Source organism: Oncorhynchus clarkii, chromosome 18 (genome assembly GCF_045791955.1).
Source record: "Oncorhynchus clarkii lewisi isolate Uvic-CL-2024 chromosome 18, UVic_Ocla_1.0, whole genome shotgun sequence".
Classification (NCBI taxonomy): domain Eukaryota; kingdom Metazoa; phylum Chordata; class Actinopteri; order Salmoniformes; family Salmonidae; genus Oncorhynchus; species Oncorhynchus clarkii.
In genome coordinates, this window is record NC_092164.1 from 32,858,133 (window position 1) to 32,877,232 (window position 19,100).

Consider the following 19,100-nt stretch of genomic DNA (forward strand, 5'->3'; position numbering starts at 1 on the left):
TCAAATTCCGGTTATGTGTAAATGTACTTGGCGAATAAAGGTGATTCTGATTCTGATTATTCAACAAAACTTGATAAAAGTTGTACTCGTCCAACTCTGCAAGGGGGTCATGGCTTGCAGCAGCCATTCTACTCATGACTTCTACTCATGGTTCTCTGACAGTAGTAACAAGAGAAGCTCAGGGTCACTGAGGGTCAAATCTGGAACATAACCATACATAACTTTTGCTCTACAGAACTCATTTGGAAGCTGTTTTCACAGTCCTACATGTTTGTAATGTGATCTGGGAAATGATTTTGGGGTACAAAATGTCCAGAACGTTCCTTTAAAATCATGAGGAGAACTGTCCTCCTCTTCCTCCCTGGAGGAGCCTCCCTGTTACATTAATCCCACAAACCCATTACAATGCCGTAACTTTAAGACTTGGATAAACAAAGACCATCATTTAGAGGGAAGTGGACATTTGCTGGCTCTGGATCTTTGAGTCTGTTGGAAGAGAGGAAACAAAGACCAAAGGGAGTGGAAGTTTGTTGGCTCATGTACTGTGAGGCAATCGAGGAAGACAAGAGTTAGATAGAGACTAGGAGAGTACTGTCTGTCTGACTGGCACTTTGCAGGAGCTTAGCTCATCCAGCCAGTAAAGCAGCAGCAGACTGACAGCAGCTGGTTACCCACACCAATAACAGTCCGTCAAGAAACTCACTCAACTCGCACTTCCAATTTTTTTTTTAGAAGATTGGACACAGGTAGAATTTATTTTACATATGCGTAAAGACCCTCAAAACTCACTGCAACCCCACCCCCCGGCCCCACCCATATGTAGGATGGAGAATAAATATGAATATGAAATATGCATTACCCCTAAACAAGCATCCTGGCCCTGGGATTGTAGCGGATGTTCAGTTGCTTCGTGCTGCTGTCCTCTCCGCTGTCTGTTTGATCTAGTGCTCTGGCATTGCGATCAATGAGGACACAGGTGCAGGGCGCAGATGGCAGCGTGCTGATACCAGGAGGGGTGCGGGTTGGATGGAGGGGGAGTGGAGGGGGGTTCAGAGACCGTGCCAGGATGACAGAATGGTACCAGAGACGGGGGCCCTCCCCTTCCCTCCCCTTCCCTCCCCCTCCTGTGAAACATGCAGTCCCATCTTCACTAATGGAGGTTGTTGTTGTTTTGTTCTCAGTGCAAGCTTTTGATTTGTGGTTCAAGCTAAGGGAAACTGCACTCCGAAACATAGTTTTAGTGTTCTGAGTTCCAATTTAATAGATCTTTGGACATAAAAGGTTTAGGCCTCCTGGGGAGCTAATCATAACAAAGTAGCAAGGGCAGCCTATTACCACTGTAGTGTCCATGAAACGCTTGTTTTAATAGTCCAAAACAAGCATTTCATTACACCTGCATTAACTCCCGAGTGGCGCAGCGGTCTATGGCACTGAATCTCAGTGCAAGAGGTGTCACTACAGTCCCTGGTTCGAATCCAGGCTGTATCACTTCCTGCTGTGATTGGGAGTGCCATAGGGTGGTGCACAATTGGCCCAGCGTCGCTGGGGTAGGCCGTCATTGTAAATAAATATTTTTTCTTCACTGACTTGCCTAGTTAAAATATAAAAAAATAACATCTACTAAATATGTGTCTGTGAGCAATAAAATGTGATTTGTAAAAAGTGACTGTTAAAGCGTAACTGTCAAAGGCTACTCCCCTCTGTATGCTATGGTATGTCTAATGTCATGTGAATCTCGGTGTAATCTGGATTCCCTGACTGAGAATGCAATTGATTCTGGTATATGAGCAAGAAAAATGAGAATTAGAGACAAATCAGATTCTAATAAAATGTTGAAATACTCTTAATTGCCATCTCATTGCTTGTTTATGACTTGTTTATGACGAAGTGCAGTGTGGTAACAGTAATCCACGGAGAGATCGCCACCTTGTGGAGAAGAGGTGTCACCTCTTGATCAACTGCTACAAGGGAAAGAAAGGAATGGCATTTTTTTTTTTAACTAGGCAAGTCAGTTAAGAACAAATTCTCATTAACAAAGACGGCCTACACCGGCTAAACCCGAACAACGCGGGGCCAATTGTGCACCGCCCTATGGGACTCCCAATCACGGTTGGTTGTGATACAGGCCAATTTCATCCTTTACAAACCTTTGTTGCTGCTGTTGCTGCTTGGCTTTGAGAAGTGATTGGCAGAATTTTCTTTGAATTCTTACTTGTTACTATAAACAGTTACTATATACAGTACTTTGCTAAGAAATCACCTGCAATTCTAATTTGAAGGTTATGTGAATCCATCACATTACATGTAATGTTGAAATAGCAATTGTCAGAGCCTTATATTCTCAACATAAGGCTCTGGCTTTAGCTGAAATCAATCATACTAGTTCCATTCACATGCGTATGATTGTTTTGTGTGTTTGCCGTGCACATCTTTAAATGGAGAGCAGAAGCATTGTCCAGCTGGTCTGTCAGTACCCTGTGTCTTTCTTCTAGTGTTTAGCTCCAACGTATCATGGTTAGCTCGTTATCTCGGCAGCCAGACTTTTGTAAATAGTCATATTAAAAGATGGAGAGGCTGTCATTGGGAGAGAGATAAATGTTATCATGGCTCCAAAGCCCTCCTTTCTTGTTCTTCTGCCTAATTAGTTTGTTCTCTGGCCTCCTGTGGAATGTTCCATGCCAAGGCTTCTAGAATTAGATTTTCCATGACTTTCATGTTAAAAGTGTTTGTTCTAGGATGTAAACTCAGAATAAAAAGAAGTGTCCTCTCATTGTCAACTGTGTTTATTTTCAGCAAACTTAACATGTGTAAATATTTGTATGAACATAACAAGATTCACCAACTGAGACATAAACTGAACAAGTTCCATAGACATGTGACTAACAGAAATGGAATAATGTGTCCATGAACAAAGGGGGGGTCAAAATCAAAAGTAACACTAACAGTCAGTATCTGGTGTGGCCACCAGCTGCATTAAGTACTGCAGTGCATCTCCTCCTCCTGGACTGCACCAGATTTGCCAGTTCTTGCTGTGAGATGTTACCCCACTCTTCCACCAAGGCACCTGCAAGTTCCCAGACATTTCTGAGGGGAATGGCCCTAGCCCTCACCCTCCGATCCAACAGGTCCCAGACTTGCTCAATGGGATTGAGATCCGGGCTCTTCGCTGGCCATGGCAGTACACTGACATTCCTGTCTTGTAGGAAATCACCACAGAACGAGCAGTATGGCTGGTGGCATTGTCATGCCAGGGTCATGTCAGGATGAGCCTGCAGGAAGGCTACCACATGAGGGAGGATGTCGTTGAGATTGCCTACACTGACAACAAGCTCAGTCCAATGATGCTGTGACACGCCGCCCCAGACCATGACGGGACCCTCTACCTCCAAATCGATCCCACTCCAGAGTACAGGTCTCGGTGTAACGCTCATTCCTTCGATGATAAACGCAAATCTGACCGTCACCCCTGGTGAGACAAACTCGTCAGTGAAGAGCACTTTTCGCCAGTCCTGTTTGGTCCAGCGACAGTGGGTTTGTCCCCATAAGCAATGCTGTTGCCGGTGATGTCTGGTGAGGACCTGCCTTACAACAGGCCTACAAGCCCTCAGTCCAGCCTCTCTCAGCCTATTGCGGACAGTCTGAGCACTGATGGAGGGATTGTTCGTTCCTGGTGTAACTTGGGTAGTTGTTGTTGCCATCCTGTACCTGTCCCGCAGGTGTGATGTTCGGATGTACCGATCCTGTGCAGGTGTTGTTACACGTGGTCTGCCACTGTGAGGACGATCAGCTGTCCATCCAGTCTCCCTGTAGCGCTGTCTTAGGCGTCGCACAGTACAGACATTGCAATTTATTGCCCTGGCTACATCTGCAGTCCTCATGACTACTTGCAGCATGCCTAACCCACGTTCACGCAGATGAGCAGGGACCCTGGGCATCTTTATTTTGGTGTTTTCCAGAGTCAGTAGAAAGGCCTCTTTAGTGTCCTAAGTTTTCATAACTGTGACCTTAATTGCCTACTGTCTGTAAGCTGTTAGTGTCTTAACGACCGTTCCACAGGGGCATGTTCATTATTTGCTGAGTTTATATTGAATGCGGTGGACTACATGGGTTTTACTCATGTTTGACTTGCACAGAGAGAATTCCTTTATATCATTTTCAAGCTGGTGTATCTGAATATGACCTATTAATCATGTAGCCTAAGCCCTAAGCAATTGTACAGTGTGCGAACTGAAGCAGAGAGCTTTACGATACAACATTGGAGTATTATTGCAGGCATAGTCTTTTTTTCTACAATACATATTTTAACTGATATTCAGACATTATAAGTACACAGTTTCTACCTGATTACTACAAAGAAGAACACATTTTTTTTCTCAGGTGGACAACTTTGGTGCACTACAACCAAACCCATCATCGAAGGAGAGGAGCTAGCTGCGTTTGCTGTGGACTTCTACTCCCGTCTTCAGGCGGTCAACCAGGCAGCTCTCTCTGAGGGAATGTACCCGGCCAGACTGCTGGACTCCATCCAACTATTGCCCCAACAGGCCAACATGGCATCCATACTTCCCAACGCTATTGTCAACAGTAAGTACATCTTAAGCCTAGGAGACTAGGGCCCATGCCAAATCTTTTCAGCCTCCTGAGGGGGATGTGTGTTGATGTGTGTGTGTGTGCGTGTGGGTATGTGTCCATCCATGCATAGTTGTGTGTGTTTGTCTGTGTACGTAAGTTTGTGTATTTTTGTGTGTGTGCGTGCGAATGAGTGTGTGTTTGTCAATTAGCTATCTCAGCTTAGATTAGTCTGTTTGGCAGGTATAAGAGCCTACGGGTTCTCCTTGACCTTCAGTTTGTGTTAAAATTAAGTATTTACTCTTCATCCACATAGACAGCACCCCCATCAAATAACAGCCCATTTACGCTGATTGAGGTCTATTGGGTTCAGGTCATCACTGTTTGATAGTCTATTCCAGCCCTGGTGAAAAATTTAAGTTAACTTAAGCTAAAACGCTTTCCTCACCCAAGAGACCGCACTGAGGCTTTTTAGAGAGTCGATTAAGTACAGTGAGATGTGATTCTAATGTCTATATGTGTGTATTCATCATGATTGGTTGGATTTATAATGCTTTTCCAGTGCTCAATGCACTGTACATGGTAGGCCTAATGGGGTGAACCTCTCCTCATCTCTGTATTCATCTCTGTCTTTCTGCAGAGGACATCTTCCCTTGTAAGGCGTGTGGGATATGGTACCGCAGTGAGAGGAACCTGCAGGCTCATCTGATGTACTATTGCAGTGGGAGACAGAGGGACTCAGTCTCAGACATGATGGCAGAGCAGTTAGACAGGAAGACTGGTCCCCATCACATGCCCAACGTAGGCCCCGGCCCCTACCCACACTGCAATTTAATTGGATCAGTACAGCAGGCCTTGGAGATGCACTTGAACACCCACAATGGTAAGCTGAGAGGAGAATATGTTGACATTGTTAGATTCTAAGTTCTGGTACAAATCTAGTCGGATACCAAAAGTCAAAATAGATTTATTCAACACACTGGGCGTTGCAGCTGCAAAAGCACTCATACAATTCACAGAATCATATATTTATACCTTCCGATTAGGTGGAGACACATCCTTGTATTTCTAGGATCAACGATCAATCTCTGTTGCAGTGCAAGAACTGTGTCTGTTCCTCCTATTTATTATTATTGACCTTTATTTCAACAGAGATCACATACAGGTGAAGTGGGAAGTTTGCATACACTTAGATTGGAGTCATGAAACTTGCTTTTCAACCACTCCACAAATATCTTGTTAACAAACTATAGATTTTGGAAAGTCGGTTAGGACATCTACTATGTGCATGACAAGTAATTTTTCCAACAATTGTTGACAGATTATTTCAATTAGAATTCACTGTATCACAATTCCAGTGGGTCAGAAGTTTACGTACACTAAATTGACTGAGCCTTTAATTAAACAAAGTCTTGCTCCAAAAGCTTCCGACTTACCTAACATCACTGTTAAGATTAAAACTACAAGTTGGTTAACTTTGGAGACTCCTTTTGTGTCTACAGAGCTAGGTAAATCGGCTTTTAATGTCTTTTGCACCCAATGTTTGGAATAATCTCAAATACTTTTTGATTGGAAGTCCCTAGGGTAATTCAGACGGCTGACAGGGGATTTTTATTTAAAAAAAAAAATGTTTTAACCTTTATTTAACTAGGCAAGTCAGTTAAGAACAAGTTCTTATTTTCAATGACGGCCTAGGAACAGTGGGTTAACTGCCTGTTCAGGGGCAGAACGACAGATTTGTACCTTGTCAGCTCAGGGATTTGAACTTGCAACCTTTCAGTTGCTAGTCCAACTATCTTTGTTTATCTATACTTGCCTGTTGCATATGTTGTTCTTCCAAGATGGCGTAGCAGTCAGACGTCTTTCTCTTTTGTCCTGTCGTGTCCCTTGTATATATTTTCTACATTTTTTTTCTTTGCATATTTTTTTTAGATATTTTCCTAAACCTCAACTTCTAAATACTCTCCTGCAACCCGCCTCACCCAATGTGGCGTGGATCTGCTTTTTTCTAAAGTATTTCTATTTAACTCCGAACTGGAATACCTCAACTGAAGCTAGCCAGCTATCAGTTAGCAAACCATTGCTAGCGGTCATCAGCTAACCTTTAGCTCCGAAAGCTCTCGCCAGCTCGTACGCGTTTCAAATCAGAGCATACCGGACCTATTTTTCTCTCCATATCCCCAAATTCCTACCACAAACTCTGAACATTTTCATATGGATCTTCCCAACTAGCTAACCGCAATGTGACCACTCCTGGCTAGCGTTTCCATCCCGGAGCAAGCACCAATTAGCCTGAAGCTAGCCCGGCCAGGGCTCCTGTGCTACTACCGAAGTCCACTCCTGGGCTACAATATCTGGACCCCTTCTACTGCCGGTACGGGGCACGGAACCCCATCGATCCTCTACGACTGGAATACGGACATAATCTGCCCTAGGATTCCAAAAGGCCCCTCAGGCGCAACGCCCACTGAATGCCCATTCTGCTAACCTACTAGGCCTGCTAGCTACCTAGAGCTTCTTGGAACCCTACTAACTCCACGACTGGTCTATCGACGTCACCGCACGAAGAGGCAAAAACACTTACCCCCATCACGACGTCCCCCAAAAGCTAACTTGTTAGCCCCGGTCTACTAACTGCTAGCTTGCCTGCCCTGGTCTGCTAACTGCTAGCCCCGGTCTGCTAACTGCTTGCTTGCTAACCCCAGGCTTCTAACTGTTAGTGTGTTAGCATCGGCCTGCTAACTGTCTGAATCGCTGTGTTCCCAGTCAGCCCAACCACTCACTGGACCCATATGTTCACTTGGCTACGCATGCCTCTCTCTAATAACAATATGCCTCGTCCATTACTGTCCTGGTTAGTGATTACTGTCTTATTTCACTGTAGAGCCTCTAGCCCTGCTCAACATGTCTTAACAGCCATGTTGTTCCACCTCCTATATATGCGATGACATCACCTGGTTTAAATGTCTCTAGAGACTATATCTCTCTCTTCATTACTCAATGCCTAGGTTTACCTCCAATATACTCACATCCTACCTTACCTTTGTCTGTACACTATGCCTTGAATCTATGCTATCGTGCCCAGAAACCTGCTCCTTCTACTCTGTTCCGAACATGCTAGATGGCCAGTTCGTATAGCATTTAGCCGTACCCTTATCCTACTTCTCCTCTGTTCCTCTGGTGATGTAGAGGTTAATCAAGGTCCTGCAGTGCCTAGCTTCACTCCCCAGGTGCTCTCATTTGTTGACTTTTGTAACCGTAAAAGCCTTGGTTTCATGCATGTTAACATTAGAAGCCTCCCTAAGTTTGTTTTACTCACTGCTTTAGCACACTCTGCCAACCCGGATGTCTTAGTCGTGTGTGAATCCTGGTTTAGAAAAAACAACCAAAAACCTTAATCTCCATCACTAACTACAACATTTTCGCCAAAATAGAACTGCCAAAGGGGGCGGTGTTGTAATCTACTGCAAAGATAGCCTGCAGAGTTCTGTCATATTATCCAAGTCTGTACCCAAACAATTCGAGCTTCTACTTCTAAAAATTCACCTTTACAGAAACAAGTCTCTCGCTGTTGCCGCTTGCTATAGACCTCCCTCTGCCCCCAGCTGTGCCCTCGATACTATATGTGAATTGATTGCCCCCCATCTATCTTCTGAGCTTGTGCTACTAGGTGAACTAAACTGGAACATGCTTGACACCCTGGCCGTCCTACAATTCAAGCTTGATGCCCTCAATCTCACACAAATTATCAATGAACCTACCAGGTACAACTCCAAATCCGTAAACACGGGCACCCTCATAGATGTCATCCTAACTAACTCGCCCTCCAAATACACCTCTGCTGTTTTCAATCAAGATCTCAGCGATCACTGCCTCATTGCCTGCATCCGTAATGGGTCTGCTACCAAACGACCACCCCTCATCACTGTCAAACGCTCCCTAAAACACTTCTGCGAGCAGGCCTTTCTAATTGACCTGGCCGGGGTATCCTGGAATGACATTGACCTCATCCCGTCAGTAGATGATGCCTGGCTATTCTTTAAAAGTGCCTTCCTCACCATCTTAAATAAGCATGCCCCATTCAAAAAATGTACAACTAGGAATAGATAAAGTCCGTGGTTCACTCCAGACCTGTTTGCCCTTGACCAGCACAAAAACATCCTGTGGTGTTCTGCATTAGCATCGAATAGCCCCCGTGATATGCAACTTTTCAGGGACGTTAGGAACAAATATACACAGGCAGTTAGGTAAGCTAAGGCTAGCTTTTTTAAACAGACATTTGCATCCTGTAGTACTAAAAAAGTTCTGGGACACTGTAAAGTCCATGGAGAATAAGAGCACCTCCTCCCAGCTGCCCACTGCTCTGAGGCTAGGAAACACTGTCACCACCGATAAATCCACTATAATTGAGAATTTTAATAAGCATTTCTCTATGGCTGGCCATGCTTTCCACCTTTCTGCCCCTTCCCCGTTCAACTGCCCGGCACCCTCCACAGCAACCCGCCAAAGCCCCCACCATTTCTCCTTTACCCAAATCCAGATAGCTGATGTTCTGAAAGAGCTGCAAAATCTGAACCCCTACAAATCAGCCGGGCTAGACCCTCTATTTCTAAAATTATCTGCCGAAATTGTTGCAACCCCTATTACTAGCCTGTTCAACCTCTTCTTTCGTATCGTCTGAGATTGGAAAGCTGCCGTGGTTATCCCCCTCTTCAAAGGGGGTGACACTCTAGACCCAAACTGCTACAGACCTATATCTATCTTTCTAAGGTCTTCGAAAGCCAAGTTAACAAACAGATTACCGGCCATTTCGAATCCCACCGTACCTTCTCCGCTATGCAATCTGGCTTCAGAGCTGGTCATGGGTGCATCTCAGCCACGCTCAAGGTCCTAAACGACATTGATATGAGACATTACTGTGCAGCCGTATTCATCAACCTGGCCAAGGCTTCGACTCTGTCAAACACCACATTCTTATTGGCAGACTCGATAGCCTGGGTTTCTTAAATTATTGCCTCGCCTGGTTTACCAACTACTTCTCTGAGTTCAGTGTGTCAAATTGGAGGGCCTGTTGTCCGGACCTCTGGCAGTCTCTATGGGGGTGCGACAGGGTTCAATGCTCGGACCGACTCTCTTCTCTGTATACATCAATGATGTTGCTCTTGCTGCTGGTGATTCTCTAATCCACCTCTACGCAGATGACACCATTCTGTACACTTCTGGCCCTTCTTTGGACACTGTGTTAACTAACCTCCAGACGAGCTTCAATGCCATACAACTCTCCTTTCGTGGCCTCCAACTGCTCTTAAACACAAGTAAAACTAAATGCATGCTATTCAACCGATCACTGCCCGCACCTGCTCGCCCGTCCAGCATCACTACTCTGGACGGCTCTGACTTAGAATACGTGGACAACTACAAATACCTATGTGTCTGGTTAGACTGTAATCTCCTTCCAGACTTACATCTCCAATCCAAAATTAAATCTAGAATTGGCTTCCTACAAAGCATCATCATGCTGCCAAACACACCCTTGTAAAACTGACCATCCTACCGATCCTCGACTTCGGTGATGTCATCTATAAAATAGCCTCCAACACTCTACTCAACAAACTGGATGCAGTCTATCACAGTGCCATCCGTTTTGTCACCAAAGCCCCATACACTACCCACCATTGTGACCTGTACGCTCTCGTTGGTTGGCCCTCACTTCATACTCGTCGCCAAACCCACTGGCTCCAGGTCATCTATAAGTCTCTGCTAGGTAAAGCCCCGCCTTATCTCAGCTCACTGGTCACCATAGCAGCACCCGCCCATAGCACGTTCTCTAGCAGGTATATTTCACTGGTCATCCCCAAAGCCAATTCCCCCGTTGGTCGTCTTTCCTTCCAGTTCTCTGCTGCCAATGACTGGAACGAACTGCAAAAATCTCTTTAAGCTGGAGAGTCATATCTCCCTCACTAGCTTTTAGCACCAGCTGTCAGAGCAGCTCACAGATCACTGCACCTGTACATAGCCCTTCCATCTACCTACCTCATCCCCATACAGAATTTATTTATTTATCTTGCTCCTTTGCACCCCAGTATCTGTACTTGCACATTTGTCTTCTGCACATCTACCATTCCAGTGTTTAATTGCTATATTGTAATTACTTCGCCACCATGGCCTATTTATTGCCTTAACTTACCTCATTTGCACTCACTATATATATACTTTTTGTTTTCTTTTGTTCTTTTGTATTATTGACTGTTTTGTTTATTCAATGTGTAACTCTGTGTTGTTGTATGTGTTGAATTGCTATGCTTTATCTTGGCCAGGTCACAGTTGCAAATGAGAACTTGTTCTCAACTAGCCTACCTGGTTAAATAAAGGTGAAATATGCTTGTTTTTGTATTGTGCAGGGCTCATTTGTAAAATAAAATTGAAGTTGGAAGTTTACACACACCTTAGCCAAATCCATTTAAACTCAGTTTTTCACAATTCCTGACATTTATTCCTAATAAAATTCCCTGTCTTAGGTCAGTTAGGATCATCACTTAATTTTAAGAATGTGAAATGTCAGAATAATAGTAGAAAGAATTATTTATTTCAGCTTTTATTTCTTTCATCACATTCCCAGTGGGTCAGAAGTTTACATGCACTCAATTAGTATTTTGTAGCATAGCCTTTAAATTGTTTATCTTGGGTCAAACGTTTTGGGTAGCCTTCCACAAGCTTCCCACAATAAGTTGGGTGAATTGTGGTCATTTCCTCCAGACACAGTGCTGGTGGAACTGAGTCAAGTTTGTAGGCTTCCTTGCTCGCAAACGCTTTTTCAGTTCTGCCCACATATTTTCTACAGGATTGAGGTCAGGGCTTTGTGATGGCCACTCCAATACCTTGACTTTGTTGTCCTTAAGCCAGTTTGCCACAACTTTGGAATTATGCTTGGAGTTATTGTCCATTTGGACGACCAAGCTTTAACTAAGACTGATGTCTTGAGATGATGCTTCAATATATCCACATAATTTTCCTGCCTCATGATGCCATCTATTTTGTGAAGTGCACCAGTCCCTCCTGCAGCAAAGCATCCCCGCAACATGATGCTGTCACCCCCGTGCTTCACAGTTGGAATGGTATTCTTCTGCTTGCAAGTTTCCCTCTTTTTCCTCCAAATATATCGATGGTCATTATGGCCAAAAAGTTATATTTTTGTTTCATCAGACCAGAGGACATTTCTCCAAAAAGTACAGTCTTTGTCCCCATGTGCAGTTGCAAACCGTAGTCTGGCTTTTTTTATGGAGCAGTGGCTCCTTTCTTGCTGATTGGCCTTTCAGGCTATGTCGATATAGGACTCGTTTTACTGTGGATATAGATACTTTGTACCTGTTTCCTCCAGCATCTTCACAAGGTCCTTTGCTGTTGTTCTGGGATTGATTTGCTTTTCGCACCAAAGTACGTTAATCTCTAGGAGACAGAATGCGTCTCCTTCCTGAGCAGTATGATGGCTGCGTGGTCTCATGGTGTTTATACTTGAGTACTTTTGTTTGTACAGATGAACGTGGTACCTTCAGGCGTTTGGAAATTGCTCCCAAGGATGAACCAGACTTGTGTAGGTCTTCATTTTTTTTTCTGAGGTCTTGGCTGATTTCTTTAGATTTTCCCATGATGTCAAGCAAAGAGGCACTGAGTTTGAAAGGTAGGTCTTGAAATACATCCACAGGTACACCTCCAAATGACCTCAAATGATGTCAATTAGCCTATCAGAAGCTTCTAAAGCCATGACATCATATTCTGGAATTGTCCAAGCGGTTTAAAGGCCCAGTCAACTTAGTGTATGTAAACTTCTGACCCACTGGAATTGTGATACAGTGAAATAATCTGTATGTAAACAATTGTTGGAAAAATTACTTGTGTCATGCACAAATTAGATGTCCTAACCGACTTGCCAAAACTATAGTTTGTTAACAAGAAATTTGTGGAGTGGTTGAAAAACAAGTTTTAATGACTCCAACCTAAGTGTATGTAAACTTTTGACTTCAACTGTATACCAGCCGTCGGTAAATACACCCAAAATCAAAAATGTAATTCAACAAAATAGCCTCTAGCCTGTTTAACCGTAACTTTCTTCAACAAACAATTCACTCTCAAACAAATATGTGCTGTTGGGTATACTCCTGTGTCCGTATTGCATTTACTTGGTAATAGACACGCTTCTAGTTTAAAATATTTAACCTTTTTTTTTATCTAGCCAAGTCAGTTGAGAACAAATTATTATTTACAATGACGGCCTACACCAGCCAAACCCAGGCGACGCTGGGCAAATCGTGCGCCGCCCTATGGGACTCTCAATCACGGCCGGATGTGATACAGCCTGGGGGACTGAGATGCAGTGCCCTAGACCGGTGCGCCACTCGGGAGCCCGAATACAAAGTGTTATGTTAGGGGTAAATCCAAGACAATACATTACTGGCTGCATCATGTTATGGGTATGCTTGCCATCGGCAAGGACTAGGTTTTTTTTGTTTTAGGATAAAAAGAAACAGAATAGAGCTAAGCACAGGCAAAATCCTAAAGGAAAACCTGATTTCAGTCTACTTTCCAACAGACACTGGGAGACAAATTCACCTTTCAGCAGTACAGTAACCTATAACTCAAGGCCAAATATACCCTGGAGTTGCTTACCAAGACAACATTGAATGTTCCTGAGTGGCCTAGATACAGTTTTGACTCAAACCGACTTGAATATCTATGGCAAGATTTGAAAATCGCTGTCTAGCAATGATCAACAATGAACATGAAAAAAGAATAATGTGCAAGAATTTTGTGAAGATTATTGACAAAAATTAAATACATTTTAATTCCACCTTGTAGCACAACAACATGTGAAAAAAGTACATGAGTGGAACTTTCTGAAGGCACTAACAATCTAAAATGTCTTCTTCTCCTCAGGTGTTAAGATGGAGGAGGTGGTGTCCACTGGCAGCAGTAGTATGACATGCACAGTCTGTGACCACACAGCGGACTCCCTCACCAGCCTCCAACAGCACATTCTCTCCCACCTGTCTCAGACAAGCTACCGGTGCTCCCACTGCCACTTCAGCTTCACCTCCCTCAGGGAACTGGACAAGCACCGGGAGAATCACGGACACAGCCACAGCCCACTCAGACAGCACGGTCCCAGGCAGGTTGAGACAGAGTACTCTCCCAGGGAGGGCAGCAGCGTGGAGAGGAGCCCCCAGCGGGCCATGGTGAAAAAGGGGAAGGAGCTCCTTCAGAGCCCAGTACTGGGTAGCATCCTTGACACCAGGACTAGTCCCAATGTGGAGCTGGAGAAGATGGAGACTTTCCCAGTGAAAGCTGACCCTAACTCAGGAAGCAGGGCTAGTTTCTCCTACACCAGTGTCAAATCGGAACCCTCCAGCCCTCGCCAGGCATCCTCACCCATCCAGAACTACATGGGCCCCGCTGCTTTCCCAATGGGGCCATTCTTACCCCATTTCCCCTTCTCACAGGACATAACAGCTGCCCCCCAGGCCTCAGAGATCCTGGCTAAGATGTCCGAGCTGGTCCACCGTAGACTGAGGCATGGAGGTACTAACAACTACCCCCCTCATGTCATGTACAGCACCCTTGTCCCCAAAGGGGCCACTTGTTTCAAATGCAATATCACTTTCGGTAACTTGGACAACTACTTAGTTCATAAAAAGGACTACTGTAATAGCCGTTGGCAGCATGTGACCAAGCCACATGATTACGCTGGTGTCCTGGACAAAGTGGCTGATACAGGGAGCCCTAAAAGTGGGGATTTGGGTGGGTTGGGCAGCATGAACATGGGTCAGGGTCATCAATCTGACCACAACAGTCATCTCATGTCCCCCCGCCTGAACTTGTCAGGACTGGATGTTGGGGAAGGGAAGGCACAAGTACATGCTGAGCTCACTGGTAGCGTGAAGAACCCCTCCACCCCCACCAGTTCAGATGAGAACCCCTCTATACAGGGAGATGTGACAAGTCCCAAAACATCCCAAACGCCCGAGACAGACCCTAACAAGACAACGTGCGAGCCCTGTAAGATTACCTTTAGTCGTACCGAGACCTACATGGTTCACAAGCAGTATTACTGCGCCACGCGTCATGACCCGCCCATGAAACGAGTGCATGGAAACAAACTGCCCGCCACCCAGAGAATGGTTCGTACGCGGAAACGGAGGAAGAACTTAGAAATTAGTGTTCCCAACCATGAACAACAGAGGCCTCCCATGAGTCATCCCCCACATTACTTTGGGATAGCATCCATTGAAGGACGAGGCATGTACCAAGACCCAGGGAAGATATATGGTAACCAGTTTCACCCCAGTTACAACTTGTTTTTTGGCATGGTTCCTAAGCATCCAGAGGCTAATCTCCCTGTCACTAAATCAGCTCTGATATCTAAGTGCAACACCATAGCTCAAGATGATCAGGACAGCCCTATTGATCTCAGTAAAAAGTGTTCATCATCAAGCCCTGGTAAATTATCTACCGCTCCTAAAAGACTCACGGACTATCACGAGTGCACAGAGTGCAAGATCAGCTTCAACAAAGTGGAAGACTACCTTGCGCACAAACTGAGCTCTTGCCCCATCACTGCTCCAGATCACAAAATATCTGCGGTTGTAAAAAGAGAAGGGTTTAACAACCCAGTAGATGACAACGATACAAACCTGGAGAAATGTGTCACCAATGGAGCCAATAAGGTGTCTTTTCAAACAGGTAGCACTAAGGGGGATCAGCTCGCTGTCATCAAAGAGGAAAACAGGGACCAGTGTCTGTCCCAAGAATTTAGCCCTCCATTATTTAAGAAAATTAGACGTGATGAACAGATTTCACCCTTTTATGGAATCAAGCCTGCCGACTACACCACAGGTACGGTGGTGATGCAGAGAGAGCTCAGCGAGCAGAGACAGAGCCCCAATGAAGGGAGTGAGGTGGAAAAAGAACAGCCTATGCCTGATGGCTACCAGGAAACACCAGGTGTTTTGCCCCAAAATGGCTGCCAGGAGCCTGAGAGCACAGAGAACACACTCCAGGACAACACGCTTGTTAATTCCTATCTCCCAGACAGCCAAGTATCATCCTTGTCAGATTCAGACAGTCCTGTCAGTGTCAACCCCAAGAACAGCCCTTCCTCATCCTCGTCCTCCCCAGCAGTATCTAAGACAGAGGAGGTCTTACCCTCCTGTGTGAGAAGCCTAAATGGCTCCATCCAGGCAACACAGGGTAACGTCAAATACTGCCACCCCTGTGACATCCAGTTTAACAACCTGTCCAACTTCATAACGCACAAGAAGTTCTACTGCTCGTCACACACCGCCGAGCATGTCAAATGAGTTTGGTTCGGTGCCCAGTCTCACCTCCTAAACCTGCCTCACACAGGGTAAATGCAGCACTGCTGGTGGACAATCAAGAGTAGCAGCTCCTTCAGTTTAATAATGCAAACATGTTTGTGGGACAAAATAAATGTCATCCTTTCCCTCCTATGTGATTTATTTATTTAATTTGAAAAATACTTCCACTGTTAAGATTTTAATTGAAAAAAGTTATATTTAAAGCCTTGTGTCATACGCATAGAGAATTTGACTTTTGAATGCCTATTTATATATTGATTATGAAGAGAGGTACAACAAAAACTATTTGGGGCTGAAAAGCCTCAAACCCTAGTCTATCTGTACAGATTATTTTAGTATGTTTACCGTCATTAAGTGATACAAAAATACTGTTTTTTAAATTATAAATTATAGGACATGTTTGTTAATCTTATATTTCAGTGTAGAACTTTGTCACGTACTTAATCTGTAAATTGTAGCTTGTATATTCATTTTAAATGTCTGATTTTACTCTGATGCAAAACTTGTTTTTAAATGTACCTCTGATTTTGTTCTCCTTTTATACCTCTATTAAAAAGAGAATTCATATTTTTATTTTGTCTGCTTTGATGAATTGTTGATAACATGTTTGAGTATTGACCATGAAGGCTGGGTGATGTGATCATTCCAATGTCAAAAAATACAGTACATTGTTCAAATGTGTTGCTATGCATGCCTGTGTTTGGAATAAAATTCCTCAATGTTTGATATTTTTACTTTATGTGTTGTGGAAATATTAATAAAAATCTCAGGCGCAATTTGCTTTGTGATGTCTGTCTATAGTATCTCCTACCTCAAATATGCATCCTCACAATACACACATGATATTACATCACCACCTAGTGGGTGTATATTGAATAGATATTTTTTTTAAATAATGCTTGTTCTATCTGCATACCAAGGATACTCATGACTGACTTGGACATCACTTCTATGCATGCTAATATCTACAGGGGGCTTTTGGCTTTTTCAAAATGCTGAGTAATTTATGTTGAAGGAAAATGAAAAAATAAATTCAACAATGTTCTGCAGTCTGACCATTCCATTTGGCTTAGTAAGGGTTGAATGTCCTCATGGTATTTGATACTTTGATGCATTTCACAGCCTCAGCTTACATTACAGTGCAGAATTCAATATATATGACCTGAAATATCTAGCAAGAACACTAATTTAGTTTTACAAACATGTAATTTACAGAAGCATTATAAAGTGTCGTACAAAATGTATTACAGTCTTTCTTTCACCTGTCCATCTCCTCATTTGCTGTCACTGTCACTTGTCCACTCAAGCTTAACATTGTCATCTATCACCCACCAGGTCCCCTTGGAGAATCCCTCAATGAACCTGACATCTTGATAAGCTAATTTCCTGACGATGGCTCACTGCTCTTCTTACTAGGCAACGTTAACCGCCCGACGTTTGCCTTCAATTAATTTCTTTCCCCTCCTTGCCTTTTTTGGCCTCACCCTTTCCCAATCCCCTCCAATTCACAAGGCAGGCAATATGCTTGATCTTTACTTGAGGTTGTTTGCCTACTAATTTCACTTCAACCCCCCTCTGATCACTACTTTGTTTCCTTTTCTGTCTACCTTTCCTCCAACCCTAGCCACTCAGCCTCTTCCCAGACGGTCATGCGCTGTCACGATCTTCTCTCTCTCGACGACTGGTCCCAGGTTGACGACATCCGCTCCTCATTCACTCAGCCTATTAGGTCCACTGGTCCCACTCTCACAGAACTAACCTATGCCTGGAACTCTTTCTCCCCTCTCTCCAGATGAAATCCTGCAACTAGTGAGGTCTGGCGACCCGAAAACCTGTCCACTCAACACCATCTCCTCCTCCCTACTCCAGACCATCTCTGGAGGCCTTCTCCCATTCCTCACTTCCCTCATCATCCTCTCTGACTTTAAAATGGCTCGAGTCGCTCCCCCCTCAAGAAACCAACACAACTTACTGTATCTGGACGTCAACAACTATAGACCTTTATCCCTTCTTTCTTTTCTTTCCAAAACAATTCAGAGTACTTTCTCTGATCACCTGAGGACTTATCTCTCCCAGAACAATCTTCTTGACCCTAACCAATCAGGCTTCAAGACGGGTCACTCAACCCAGACTGCTCTTCTCTGTGTCACAGAGGATCTTCTGGACCCCTAACCAGTCAGGCTTCAAGATGGGTCATTCAACCTAGACTGCTCTTCTCTGTGTCACAGAGGATCTTCTGGACCCCTAACCAGTCAGGCTTCAAGACGGGTCACTCAACCCAGACTGCTCTCCTCTGTGTCACGGAGGCTCTCTGCACTGTCAACGCTGACTAGATCTATCTGCTTCCTTCAACACTGTGAACCATCAGATTCTCCTCTCCACTGTCTCAGGGCTGGGGGTTTCAGACTCTCCTCTCTGCCAAAGCTGACTCTCTCTCCTCTGTTCTCCTCCTCCTAGATCTCTCTGCTGCCTTCAACAGCTTGAACCATCAGATCCTCCACTCCACCCTCTCAGGCCTGGGCGTCTCAGGCTCTGCACACTCTTGGATTGCATCCTACCTGGCAGGCCGCTCCTACCAGGTGACGTGGAGAGGATCTGTGTCTGCACCACGTACTCTCACTACCGGTGTCCTCCAGGGCTCGGTTCTTGGCCCTCTCCTCTTCTCTCTATAAACCAAGACACTCTGCTCCATCATATCCTCACATATCCTCATATCATTGCTATGCGAATGACAGTCAACTACTTTTCTCCTTCCTCCCTTCTGACACCCAGGTGGCGACACGCATCTCTGCGTTCCTGGCAGATATCTCATCTTGCATGTTGGCCCACCACCTAAAGCTCAAATTCGACGGAGCTGCACTTCCTCCCTGGGAAGGCCTGCCCGCTCAAAGACCTCTCCATCATGGTTGACAACTCCACATTGTCACCCTCCCAGACCATCTACTCCAAGACCATGGTTCTTGCCTACGGAGCAGCAAGAGGAACTTCCCTCCCTATCTTCAGGCTATATTCAAACCCTTCACCCCAACCCGAGCATTCTGTTCTGCCACCTCTGGTCTCTTGGCCCACCCACCCCTACGGGAGGGCAGCTCCCGCTCAGCCCAGTCCAAGCTCTTCTCTGTCCCCGAGTCCCTGCCCATCTTCCGAAAGCACCTACTAATC

At 44.7% G+C, this 19,100-nt stretch overlaps 1 protein-coding gene across 1 annotated transcript in view; it reads left to right on the forward strand.

Annotated features, from left to right (window-relative positions):
* LOC139372301 (zinc finger protein ZFPM2-like) overlaps positions 1 to 15,920 on the forward strand; it is a 92,380-nt gene extending 76,460 nt beyond the window's left edge. Inside the window, exons 6-8 of the mRNA XM_071112038.1 lie at positions 4,378 to 4,584; positions 5,210 to 5,452; positions 13,501 to 15,920. Coding sequence (XP_070968139.1) covers positions 4,378 to 4,584; positions 5,210 to 5,452; positions 13,501 to 15,920 — 2,870 coding nt within the window. The remainder of the gene's footprint in view (positions 1 to 4,377; positions 4,585 to 5,209; positions 5,453 to 13,500) is intronic.
* The last annotated feature ends 3,180 nt before the right edge of the window (positions 15,921 to 19,100 follow it).